Source organism: Gobio gobio (assembly GCF_949357685.1).
Source record: "Gobio gobio genome assembly, chromosome: 6".
Classification (NCBI taxonomy): Eukaryota; Metazoa; Chordata; class Actinopteri; order Cypriniformes; family Gobionidae; genus Gobio; species Gobio gobio.
This window is the reverse complement of record NC_137102.1, coordinates 52,226,800-52,240,479: the sequence shown is the minus strand read 5'-3', so window position 1 is coordinate 52,240,479 and position 13,680 is coordinate 52,226,800. Positions and strand designations below refer to the sequence as shown.

Sequence of the window (13,680 nt, the reverse complement as noted above, 5' to 3'; positions counted from 1 at the left end):
ATATATTGAAAAGAAAATTAGAAAAAGAGGTTACCTTTGTTGAATTAACTTATTTCTAGATTAATTAGTGGGGGCCTGTAATACATATTTATTATGTACATATTTACTAGGGGTGTAACTGTTCAAATGACTCATGGCTCAAGGAGGAGCGACGACAGTGAGGGACGAGAGAGGACCAGGCCTGGATTTTATGTTGTATTTTATTTATGTTTTGTTATGTGTTGCTGCAGTCGACCGTGAGGGGCTGCAGCTTATTATTTTCATTTTGTGTTTATTTGTATGTAGGCGACAGTCGTCCGCGAGGGGCTGTCGCCGCCATTTTAGTTTGTGTTTGTTTAATTAAAAGTTATTTTGAATGTCCGCCGGTTCCCGCCTCCTTCTTCCCGTACAAACAACGTTTACTACAACATTAAAAACACAGACAGCATAAATATTATTTTGCTAGGATACTGAAGACGGTCATGTTGACAATTTTTGTGAGACTTCACAAAAAGAGAACTCAACAGTTGCGCGCTATCTGAGATGCGGGTTTGCAACTTCTCATTCGCGTCTTCTGGCTCCTGAATGTGTAAATTGGAGTTTATTTTTGTGTGCAAAAGCTTTAAAGCAGAGAACCCAATCAACTACCGCACTTCGCCATCCGTTTGCGCCCACTATTAACAAGTCTCAGATAACAGGGGGGGTTGGGCACTTGGGGTGGCCAATTAAATTTTGGCCACCCCTCTGGCCCTGCTCCTGGGAATCAGGACAATATAGTCTTGAATATATTAGGTGGCCAATGACAGCCATTTTGTCATACTGAATTAATGACCAATAAATGATCAATGATCATTCATATAAAATATAATGTAACGTTGTACTGCATATAAATTGTGTACAAAAGTACAATTCTGTCATTACTTTTATGAGTTTTGTTTTTGTCTGTTTTGTTAAAAACAGACAAAAATATGACTGAAAAGAGAAAATCTTCTCCTTTCCAAATGTGACAAAAGACTGTTAATAATACTTAAATTGCATTTAATCTAAAACATTCCTTTAATATACAAAGAATTGTTTCTCAAGAGAGAGATATGATACATCTAATACAAATTATGAACTGTATTCATTGCAAAATATGTAATAAGTCAGAACACAGTTAATGACACAAACATTTTAATGGCAATCAGGCAACTACAACAATACAATTATCACTCATTACTATTGACTTAAATTGTTGCTAGTGCGTGGTTTAAAATGTGGTAAAATATTATTTTAAGATATCTATTGATGAACACAGCATCTACTGCTTGCAGCCACATTTTTACATATTCATCCTTAGTTATGAATGGCCAGGTTGTCTCCCTTGTGAGGATTTACACACTATTGAATAAATTGTGTGTTCTGTTTCCGTGGAAAATGATGTTTTTTGGTGTTTTCCTATTGTACTGTAGGTGGTGCTGGGCTGATTTTCTGTTTGCGCCTGTGTCCGTATCTGTGAATATACAGTAAATACATAAAAATTAAAGTACATGTATTCAACTAGTCTTCTGATCTATCTGTCTATCTATCTATCTATCTATCTATCTATCTATCTATCTATCTATCTATCTATCTATCTATCTATCTATCTATCTATCTATCTATCTATCTATCTATCTATCTATCTATCTATCTATCTATCTATCTATCTATCTATCTATCTATCTATCTATCTATCTATCTGTCTGTCTGTCTGTCTGTCTGTCTGTCTGTCTGTCTGTCTGTCTGTCTGTCTGTCTGTCTGTCTGTCTGTCTGTCTGTAAGGCTTTGTATGAAAGTCTCTGCACAATGAAGCAATTTAAATGTATTTTTCTCTTTCTTACCTCAGGACAGGGCCTGTTCTGACTGGTATTGTGAGTTTGTTTGTGCTCTCCTGTAAACCCATACACAGTTTGAGGATTTGCCGATCTCTCCAACATCTCCAGGGGCCTTTGCTCTTTCTTCTTTGGCTGCAGAACAATCCAATCAAACAATCACAAATCCTTCTGTAGATGCACATTTATATTTACACTATGTGGACATTGAAGATGTTTCTACAGCATAAATTGACATTTATAGAAAATGATGCGTTGTGTTGGGATTCATTAATTCGGCATTTAATATCTATGATGGCTGCACAAAAAAATGATGTGAAGCTTACCTGAACTTGTGCGTAGATTGTATGATCAGTCTCTACTTGGACACCTAAGAGATTTAGAATCGTATCATTTTAAAGAATCATCTGACCATTATTGTTGACACAGAAAGTGCAAATGTGACTTGTGTGTGTCGATTTGAGTATCATACAGTCATACAGTCCTTTTTATTTCATTAAGACACAAATACCTTTTTTATGCTTCTTGTAAGAGCAGCGTATTACAGAAACTGCTACAAAAACCAACAGTGTAACAACAGCGATGATCAACAGCCAATGGAGAGGAAAAGAACTGTTGCTTTCTTTGGGATTCTCTGCTGAAAAGCAAGACGTCACATTAGTATTAAGACTTTGTAGTATTGAGATTAAATAGCTAAGAAATGAATGATAGATTATGTAAATTATTTACTTGAGGTGTGCTCATGAGGTGTGCAAAGTTGGTTAATCTCTATGGTGTCATTCCTCCAGCTGACTGGGTTACTATAGTTACAAACAACTAAGTTCTCTATGCAACGCAAGGTTAGAGTCTGCATTTCAGAAGATGTCTCTTCCACTTGACTGCAGTTGTTGCTGTGGTAGCTGGTGCTTAGAGTAAGGACGTGACCACTACATGAGACATTCACAATACAAGAGTTAACACTGATCATGGTAGCGTTCCAGTTCAGAACAGGAGAATCCACTGGATCTGAAATATTTAAGAAAACTTTGCATGAAGATATAGTTAAAGGATTTTTCAAAGAGCTAAGCTAAGCTGAAGCTAAGATATGCAATAAAGCAAATTATTCTAGTGTTTTTCTGTTCTCTTAAAGGTCCAGTGTGTAATATTTACTTAGGAGGCTCTATTGACAGAAATTTAATACAATATACATAACTATGTTTGCAGTGGCGTATAAAGACCTTACATAATGAATCGTTATGTTTTTTATTATTTTAGTCATTTCTATCTACATACACCGAGGTTCCCCTTACAGTGAAGTCACCATTTTGCACTGCCATGTTTCTACAGTAGCCGTAAATGGACAAACTGCTCTACAGAGCGCAAGTCACCCTCTGCTCTCTCCAATGACAACATTTTTGTCCTGTGTCAGCCTCTGTAGTTTCTTTATGTGCTTCGGAAACTAAGGGTGAGCGGTGGACTGAGCCGTTGGTTGCAATTCACAACCTCACCGCTAAATACACACTGAACCTTTAATGGTGAGTGAGCAGATTTTCTATAACACTTTCTTAGATTATTTTTAATCAAGTGATCTGATTTATGCTTGCTTATGTAATAATGATAATCTTTGCCATTGCAGATTTACTTGAGATAAAAAAAAATACATCGTAAACTTTTACTCTGTAAGTAGATGCACAACTGCAAATATTTTCCATATTCTGCTGTGTCTGCTAAAGGACATCATAACATCATATCTCTTGATATTCTGATCTGAAAATGTCATAGCAACAAGAAAAATAATGAAAAATTGTCCAACAATCACCTATAACTGATACGTTGTGTTCAGCAACAATAATTTCTTTTGGGTCTGTTGCTTTTGCTGTATAAATTCCACTGTGTGTCTTCTGCATGTTCTTCAGTGTGAGAGAGAAGGTTTCATTGTTAAAATCCACTCTGTCCTTATATAAACTGAAAGGTTTTATCTCTCCAGTTTGATAAAAAAATCTGACTACATTTTCTGATTTATCATTTAGCCAGACAAATCTAGAAAAGTGTGGCAGTGTTTTATTTGTTATGTCCAGTTCAACAGAGTCCCCCGTCCGTACAAACACATGGTTTCTGGATGCTGAGGAGAGAAACAAAAAGAAGAGATGTTATTTTTAAAGAATGTATCATTATATGATTCATATATTTGCTAAATGTTTAACCCTACAACCTCTATTAACCTTCAAATGTTTTTATATAGACCATTTGGGGGCAGATGTCAGTTATGTCACTGCATGCACATTGTGGTGGCAGAAAAACAGTGCAAGAGGAAAACAGGCGTAATCCCCTGAATAAGAGAAAAACATCTTGTGCATTTACGTCAGAATCGGAATGCAAAAAAACTGAATATAAAAGATGTCTTTAAGATTCAAGATTCAAGACACTTTATTGTCATTCCACCATACATTGCGGTTGCACTATACAGTGAAACGAAACAATGTTACTCCGAAGACACCCTTTAAAGGGTAGTTCACCCAAAAATGAAAATTAGCCCATGATTTTCTCACCCTCAACCCATCCTAGGTGTATATGACATTCTTCTTTCAGACGAATAAAATTGGAGTTATATTACAAAAGTCCAGGCTAATCCAAGCGTTATTATAGCAGTAATAGTTGTTCTGTTTTTGAAGTTCATAAAAAAATGCATCTGTCTGTCAAATAACGTGCTCCATGCAGCTCTGGGGTGTTAATAAAGGCCGTTTGTGTAAGAAAACTATCCATATTTAAAACTTTATAAAGAAAAGTTTCGGCCGATCGCCTTCCATGTTCAATTTATGGAAAAGTGTTGAAAGGTACTCTGCCGACTGAAAGACTAACGCAACCAGGTCCACTCGTCATGACGTCACGTACGCATCTTGAGTTTCACTTTCAACTTTCAACACTTTTCCATGGAAGGCGATCGGCTGGAACTTTACTTGATAAAGTTTTAAATATGGATATTTTTCTTACACAAACCCATCAATTCGCTTCAGAAGGCCTTTATTAACACCCCGGAGCCACGTGGAGCACGTTTTTCGATGGACAGGTGCATTTTTTATGAATTTCAAAAACAGAGCAACTATTTCAATTATAATGCTTGGATTAGCCTGGACGTTTGTAATATAACTCTGATTGTGTTCGTCTAAAAGAAGAATGTCATATACACCTAGGATGACTTGAGGGTGAGTAAATCATGGGCTAATTTTCATTTTTGGGTGAACTATCCCTTTAAGCTAAGCGCAGATGTTTATGATCGCAAGCCATTAAACAGACAGCCCTTACAAAAAAGAAGTCTATTCAAGTTTTATTAGTATTTATTAGTATACTTCTATACTTCGTTATTAGTTATTAGTATACTTCTTTTAAACAAAAAAAAAGATAAGAAAAAAAGAAGAAAGTCAACTTTCAGTCTACTTTTTATGCACAAACTGAAAGCAACTCAGGCCCAGTTCTATGGGGGTGCTAAAAGCACCCTTAAATGAAAGCAAAAGCACCCTCAGTTGATACTGTAATAGTATTGGTGAAACAGATTCAGCAGATTTGCGCATTTGCATCTGCGTCAAATTGCGTCAAATGCATCTATTTACAGTGTGTTTTTGCAGCAGTAGTAATGTAGCCAATCACAGATATAGTTGTTGATCTCTCGAACGTTATCAGAATCTCACCGCTCACAACCGCAGAGTTTTTAATCAGTGCTGAGTTGATTCAGCTTCGCGAAACCTCTCATTAACAAACAAAGTCAAGACACGATGTAAGTAAGAGATTTATTGTTGACAAATCCAGCATATAGCGTTAGTTCTGGCAGGGCACGTTAGTCAAGCTCGCATCAGCTGACTGTCAGCTGATCACGTCTACTTATAGGAATACGATGCCTATCACAGCATGCATATTAGCTCCTTCAGTATCATCAGCTGCTATCGCGTTCTCCAGAGCTAATTACCCTCATCCATCCCCAGCTCATCCACTCGTCAGTCAGGATTTGGGATTCTGATTCCCCCCGAATCAGACCAAATTCCCGAATTAGGTTGTACATTTTAATATTGACATTAATGCTATCTGCAATACATTGTTGCTTCTGTTCTGTTTACCCTAAGGGGGGTTTATCACTGCTCTCCCTGCTCTTATCCATGCTAGGCTGCATGGATGCGCAGGGAGTTCTTGCCCAGATCAGAACCATACCGCCAATCTAAACTATATGCTACACTCTAAAAAAAAAAAGGTTCTATATGGCACCAAAAATAGTTCTTGGCTCGTAATCATAGGGGAACCTTTTTTAGTGCTATATAGCACCATTTTTGGTGCTTCAGTGGTTCTTCAGCGGTTCTTCAGAGGTTCTTCACCGGTTCTTTGACTAAGGTGCTATATAGCACCTCTGAAGAACCGCTGAAGAACCACTGAAGCACAAAAATTGGTGCTATATAGCACTAAAAAAGGTTCCCCTATGATTACGAGCCTTTTTTTTTAGAGTGTAATTGTCTATCACTTTGACGATAGTGATCCTGACAGAACTTCATTTTTTTTAAACGAACTTTGTTAGAATTTGACAAAGCAACATCATTTTAGGGTTATTTTACACCTGACTCATTTAGTTCGGTTGAATCGTACTAGAGTTCTTTTTCCCGTTTGGTGCGGTTCGTTTGGTCAGGCGTGAAAGCTGCAATCACACTCGGATGCGCACCAAAAGCGGACCAAACAAGCGTACCAAGACCTCCTTGAAGAGGTGGTCCCGGTACCTTTTCAAAAGAACTCTGGAGTGGTTCGTTTGTGGTGAGAATGTGATCCGACCTCGAACAGACCCAACTGCAAAAAGTAATGATAATTTTTGGACTGAACCAGCTGCCTTAGTCAGCTGCGCTGTGCATTATGTGATGAGGAAGTGTTTGTTGACAGTTTGCACTTTAGCATGGTAGCTCGCAGACAAAGTTGGAGTAGTGAGGAGGTGCGGAGCCTCATAGAAATTTGGTCTGATGACCATATTAGGTCCCAACTTTCGAGAACTTTTACAATACAACTTTTCAAGAACAGCGTGATCTTCGCTTGAAGTGACGAGCGATGCACGCTCGCCATTTGCAGTGCATTAGAACGTTGTTTTCAAGCCGCATCCGTGCTTCATTATAGAAATGTATTGTTTGCATATTGTGGTGTATACAAACAATGTAATAGATTATGGCCAGGGACAAAACCAGCCCGCACAATCGCAATTTAGGAAATACACCATTGCCAATGAGTGATGTGGATGTTGTCATGTGACTGCATTTTGGTTCGTTTCAACTTGTTTGGACCAATGCAATCAGTGTGGTGTGAAAAGGAACCAAAAAAGCTGAAAAATGCTACAATGTATAATTGTTTTCCCTTGGTTCAGACCAAATGAATTGAACTAGAGATGTGAAAGCATCTCTAGTTCAAATCACCTCTTAGTGATCGTATAGCGATCTTGGCTCACTTTCGAGGCTAGTCATTCATTAAATAAAACAAAAAGAGGACCGACATGCCAATTGCATGCAGAAAAGTTTCGGAAGTGACATCTAAATATAAATGCCACTGCATGAGACAGAAATATCCTCCTGAGAGACCCAGAATAGAGGTTTTTCCTCTGTAGAGGACATTATTTAGCGTATTGCTCTGACAACATACACAGTTTTAAGTCTGAATATTCGTATGAAATATAAGAGATTCTTATGAAAATATTATTACATGTCTTTTTACATTATATATTGTCCCAAAACACTGCCTAAAATTGTAATGGCATTTGGCCGCATGTTTAGGGGAGCGTGGGGCACAACCTAACGTGGGTTTAGTTGTAACATGCATGGTTTAACACTTTCCACACATGCCAGGATGACGAAACTTAGTGTATTTACTAGTTGCCACAACATTATTTAAAGAAAAAATTCCGCCAAAATTTAAAAATCTCTGGAAGATATTACTGAACATTTGTATAACCATAGCAAAAGTAAAATTTAAGCAAATTTTTCATCTCTGTTTTTTTGTGTTTATTCAAAATAAGACAAATCTGATATTATTGTAATCTTATATTAGTTATTTAACAGTTGAGATTGTTCTATAATGCTGATCTAACCAGCAGAAGACATGAGCAGTGGTTTACATCCCAGTTGTGCAGGTGGGGTGCGTTGTAACACTGCGTTACAATGAGCCCCTATAGAACTACGCTATTATATTATACTCAGGGGCGTAAATTTCATCTAAAAGTTGGGGGGGACAATAAACATGAAATTTCTCAAGAGCAATTTTTGAAGGGGACACAAATAATACAGCCAAAATCGTACTTGTAAGGATATGTGTAGCCTACCACAAAAAAACAAAAACAAAAAAAAAACATTTCGTACTTATTTGGCGTTTTGGTGCACTGAAAAATTATCTAATGTCCGTTTTTCTTTTCTCTGTCATTTTATCTGACCAACAAAACAAAGCGATAGTAGTTTAAATACGATTAAGGTTCACCACGCAGTCATATTATAATTAGGCCTATTAAATTATCTTGCGTCCTCCACATAGTATTTTATACTATGATATTTAGATGTTCAGGTATTCAACTGCAGCAAGCCTCTGATCTGCCCCTTATTATCATATTGAGCAAAACCCAACACAGATCTGACTGATCTTTCGGTTTAGAATTTTGGGTCGGATTGCTTGAATTTTGTAGCCTGGATGCCAGCCGAATTTAGCCCCGCCGCTCGGGCAATTCGGTCTGGACTCGCTCCATAGAGGAGTAATTATGCCCGAACAGAAACTGTTCGGACCAATGAAATTGTCAGGGCGGGCTTTAGACGATGATGGACAGATGATAAACAGTAACGTAATCATCCACGTCATCGAAGGCTCTTGGGTTGAATTTGCTCTTATCCTAAACGGAGAACTTGTTCGTATATGCATTCACCTTCACTATTTCTCTCAGAAATGATGATCGTGTTGGTAAGTACTCTGTGTATCCTTAAATTATTTTATACTGGCAAAGATTGTTTACACTCATCTTTTTCTTGTAACGTTACTTAATCCAGCGTGCGTGCAGACAGGGTTTCCAAGTGTTTTTGCAATGTCGCGCACAATTGCTACTCTAAACTCTAGCCCAAAACAATAACTTTCCGGGGTGTTCTCCTGAAAAAAATGGCGTTTGGTTGGCAAAATATGTTATTTTGGCAAGGTTGCCTGCTAAAATTCGCATTCCTGGGTTTATATAATCACATAATTGGGGTCGTTTCAACCCGCGGACATGGAGAAAAACACGGACTTGGCAACACAGTGCAGTTGAGTTCTGTTGACATTTGACAACTAACGTTACGCGTCGCTCCGTTGCTCTGATTGGTTGTGGGTCTATCCAATTGAGGTCTTTCCTGGCTCGGTTGAAACACGCCCCATAATCAAAGCTCAATGGAGCGGTACCAGACTCAAATTCTGACTAGAATTGAGTATGGCCACGCCGGGCTATGAATTTTGGGTTCATTAGCCTATTATTCGTAATGAAAAACACAACAACAAAACAGTACAATGACACATTGGGCCCTATCTTGCACCCAGCGCAATTGACTTTGTACACCGACGCATGTGTCATTCCTATTTTGCACCCGCGCAAAGCGCGCTTTTCCCTCCACAGAAGCACGTCGCTAAACTAGTGAATGAACTTGCGCTCCCTGGGCGGTTCAGCGCAAAAAAGGAGGCGTGTTCCGGCGCAAACAATCCCTGGTGCTATTTTGCTGTTCCATTAAACAATTGCGCCACTGACCAGAAAAAACCTAGTCTAAAGTCAGTGGCGCGTTGCGCGTTGTTCATTATGCTATTTTAAGGGCGCATGCTTGACCATAATGTATAGCGTGCACAACGCGCATACACTTTGCTCATGTAGCTAATCTACACAGATGCAACAGTTATTTTTGCAAATCATAAATTGTTACACTAAAAAAATATTAACACATGAGATGACGGAAATCATTGTGGTGTGCCACGAAGATGTGAAAAAATAGGCATAAATCTAGCTTACAAATGATTCAGGCTAATTGTAATAATTAAGGATAAGACCTGTTTGCCCAATAGTGGTGAGACATATATTTATATAAGGACATCTGACAAATTGGTTTGTCCGTCAAGAACCAGGAAAAAAAATCGACTGAAAAACTGAAAAAAACTGAAAGACTGAAAAAAAAAAGACTGTGAAATCACCTTTACCATAATGTACAACATTACAACTTCACTTCTCTGTCTTTCACTGCTCTTACAAGCACATCAGTCTCCTCGGCTGTGAACCGCTCCTGGCGTGCGCCTGGTAAATACGCCATAATAATAGCAATCCATAATGGAACTTGCGCACCTGCTTTTACAGGGAATGTTGGATGACGCTCTGATTGGTTTATTCACGTTACGCCCAAACCACACCTATGAATAATGAAGCTCCTTCAGACCAACCCATTTTAGATTTGCGCCGGGCGCAAGAGCCATTTATCCCGCCGGGAAAATAGCAACAGCGCCGAGACCCGCCCACAAAGTTACTTGCGCTTCGCGCTTTACTCTTGCGTTTCAGATCGTTAAAATAGGGCCCATTCCCTTAAATAGGCGCTTTTACGCTTTGAAACCAAATCTTCGATAATCTTGTCTGTCCGCTGTTTGCTCGTTCGGCTCGTGCTGTATTGAGCAGACACGTTTAGTTTTTAATTGTTTTGTCAGTTCTCTAACTGAACTAAATGATTTTATTACTATACAGCGGGGCGGGGCGGCAGTGGGCAAGTGATGTTAACAGTGTTTTGCCTAATCTGTATTAAAGAGAAAAGAATCACTTCATTTGATGTTTAAAGTGAATAAAATAGCCTTGACAGCTACTTACTGGTGTTTCACAACTGCTGTCTGAAGAGCCTTGTTCTCTCCCCAAACTTGTGTGGTAGTTTCTACGTTCTATGGGTAACGTTAGTTGAGGTGCACGGTGGATCAAACCAATGTGAGGCAAAGGGGGCAAGACTCAAAATGTTTCGAAACTTAAAACAATTTTTTTTGTCCCGTTTGCGTTTGTATTGTTTTACTACTTACACATTTATTTTAAGTATATATTGTTATATTATTTACAATACTCAGCATGGTTTTTAAGGGGGGGGCAGCCCTCAGATTGGGGGGGTCCTGTCCCCCCTTTCCCCCCCGCGATTTACGCCCCTGATACTTTTATGAATTCTTTTGAGAAACCATGAGAAAAGGGTGAATAATGACTGAGAGTTAATGTTCAGAAATTATTCATCATTATTATGTTTTTAAATATGCTGTTTAGCTGTATTTAGCGATGTGTTTGTTGTCAAACTCAAAATGTTTTATATTTTTAATGATTAAAAAATGCCATTATTTTATTATATATATATATATATATATATATATATATATATATATATTATATTATTATATATATATATATATATATATATATATATATATATATATATATATATATATATATATATATATATATATATATATATATATATATATATATATATATATATATATATATATATATATAATATATTATATATACCCATAATTGTACTAGACATGTGTGAAATTAATGTGGGAAAAAATAAATACTCTGAACCTACAAACTGAGACCCATTTGTGTAAATTCTTGAAAAAGGTTGTGCCCCGCTCTCCCCTACACGCATATTGCATAAAGTAAAATGGTATATAAAATTATTCTGTATATTGCAATGCAATGTAAAGGATGACTAATAGATTAATAGACAATTTGTAGCAAAAAAAATTGAAATTCCAATTATTGGTAAAAATGATGAATTGTAAATAAATAATCATAAGTTTCTCACTGTACACGGCTATGGTGGAGCCGTTGCTTAGCCTATCTTTTTCTTTACTATCTTGCACCCTCAGTGATTTCAGAAGCACCCTCAGTGATTTAATTCTGGAACCGGGCCTGAAATCTTAAAATATGTCGGTGCCATTGTTTTGTCTCAAGATACACTTCAGTAATGTTTTTTTTTTCTAAGGCACATTTATAAAAGCTACGTAGATGTCCTAATTAGAAGGCCTAACCCTGGCTTAATCTAAGCCCTTTCTGTGAAACCAGCCTATAAGTATGATGTTAAGTTCCCTTAAAGAAAACTTACAAGTATACTTGAAGTATAAAACTACTAGTAGTTTGCTGAGAGTATACTTCAACTAAAAGAAATGTGTATTAAACAAGTATTAAAGAATTCTAAACTGTCAGTAGGTACAGTATATACCTATAAATTCACTTGTATAGTTTCAGAAAGACGTAGTGGTAAACCAGAGTTTGCTACTGTTACACTTATACTTTTATACACTAAAACGTGGGCCACTATAGTCCCAAGTAGTAAATAGTATACTTACAAGTATACTACTAGTACATTGATCTTAGTAGTATACATAAAGTAGGCCTATACTTAAAAATAAACATGAAGTATACTTAATAAAATTAACTTGAAGTATACTATGAAGTATTTTTTGTGGGGTTTTTGTGAGATATAATATAATATTTGATATAAATGTTAAATCAAAAACAAAAACACAAAGTCAGAATTGTGAGGTATAAACTCATAAAACAGTCATTATATTTGCAAACACCCAAATGGTCTATTATGTATTTACTGTGCAAATGATTTCCACTGGGTGGAGCTGTTATAGAGCTGTTAGACATGGCATATTGTAATATGGATTTGACTCACTTTTGTTTGTTCCAAAAGAGGATTTTCATAGAACAACTATTTTTGGTTCCCCAAAGAACCTTTCAGTGAACAGTTCTTAAACCATTTTTTCTTAGTCTGAAAAACATTTAATAACCCAAATAACCTTTCCCCACCACTTTTGTGCAATGGAAAGTTCCCATGAATGTTAAAGTTTCTTCATCGAATCATCACCAAAAAAGAACTGTCATGTTTTCAATGGTTTATTTGAGTGAACAGAAAGTTTCTACTCTTACAGAAGCAGCTGTTTTCTCTCACAATTCTCATGTTCGTACACAAAATTCTAAAGGTGTTGCGATTGGGACTAAATATAACGCAGATAGTGGCAATATGGGAAGCTGTGAATGTTTTAATTGCTATGAGGCCGGGCACCTCATTGCAGCTTGACCTGCTTTGAAACGGAAATCTAGAAGAAAGGCTAACTCTTCAAAGAGTGTGGCCTAGTTGACAGTCATGTGCGTTCAGCAGAATGTGCATCTTTATCGACTTCTGAACCCGCATTCAAGCTGTAGATGGAACAGTCAGTGTCAGTTGCGGAGTTGAAGTCTGAAGACTTTACTCCTGAATTTGATCCCTTTGTTTCACTGTTTCTTGTTAATAAATCCACTTTTGCTTGACAGATAGTTGTAAATAATTTATATTATTTATAACACAAATATATGCAAACAACCTACTCCTTTTGCAATGGACGTCATGAATACTGTAATGTATTGCATATAATTATAATATGTGAAATAATAATTAACCATTAATCATGTGAGTGGCTTTTACCTGTGCAGGAGATCAGAATTGTCATGAAGAGCATGAGAAGGTGAATAAATTCCATTGCAGACAGATGGAGTCAATCCAGCGGTGGTGATACAGCTTCTATACTTGTCAAGAAGTTAATTGTTTTGTCTGAAACACTCAGTGAACCTGTAAAACTGAACTCAAACTAGTGATGCTAGCACGACACAAACCCCTCTAAGAGATCAGCAAAGGAAGACCTCACTGCTTTATGGTTATGGCTTTTTTTTTTTTATAAACCACTAGCCCTTAGCAGTGTGTGAGTGCAGACGAAAGTAGGCTGCACTTGTCAACCTATCAAGATTGTTTTAGACACCCGAATCTCACCTCATGATCTCATATGTTTGATGTATTTC

General features: G+C 37.2%; 1 protein-coding gene across 2 annotated transcripts; it reads right to left on the bottom strand.

Moving 5' to 3' along the window:
- Positions 1–1,137: 1,137 nt before the first annotated feature.
- LOC307127651 (CD48 antigen) lies at positions 1,138–13,511 on the bottom strand. Of its 2 annotated transcripts, XM_079819043.1 has the most exons (7): positions 13,310–13,511; positions 3,631–3,933; positions 2,562–2,837; positions 2,344–2,469; positions 2,159–2,202; positions 1,842–1,967; positions 1,138–1,471 (listed from the first exon to the last, which is right to left on the bottom strand). In XM_079819043.1, exons 1-7 carry the CDS (start codon positions 13,362–13,364, stop codon positions 1,319–1,321), a joined length of 1,083 nt encoding a protein of 360 aa, XP_079675169.1. In that variant the 5' UTR covers positions 13,365–13,511; the 3' UTR covers positions 1,138–1,318. The 2 variants fall into 2 exon arrangements, with proteins under 2 accessions (XP_079675169.1, XP_079675170.1); XM_079819044.1 differs by lacking the exon at positions 13,310–13,511 and having other exon boundaries at positions 1,243–1,471; positions 2,344–2,466; positions 3,631–3,754.
- Between the last annotated feature and the right edge of the window lie 169 nt (positions 13,512–13,680).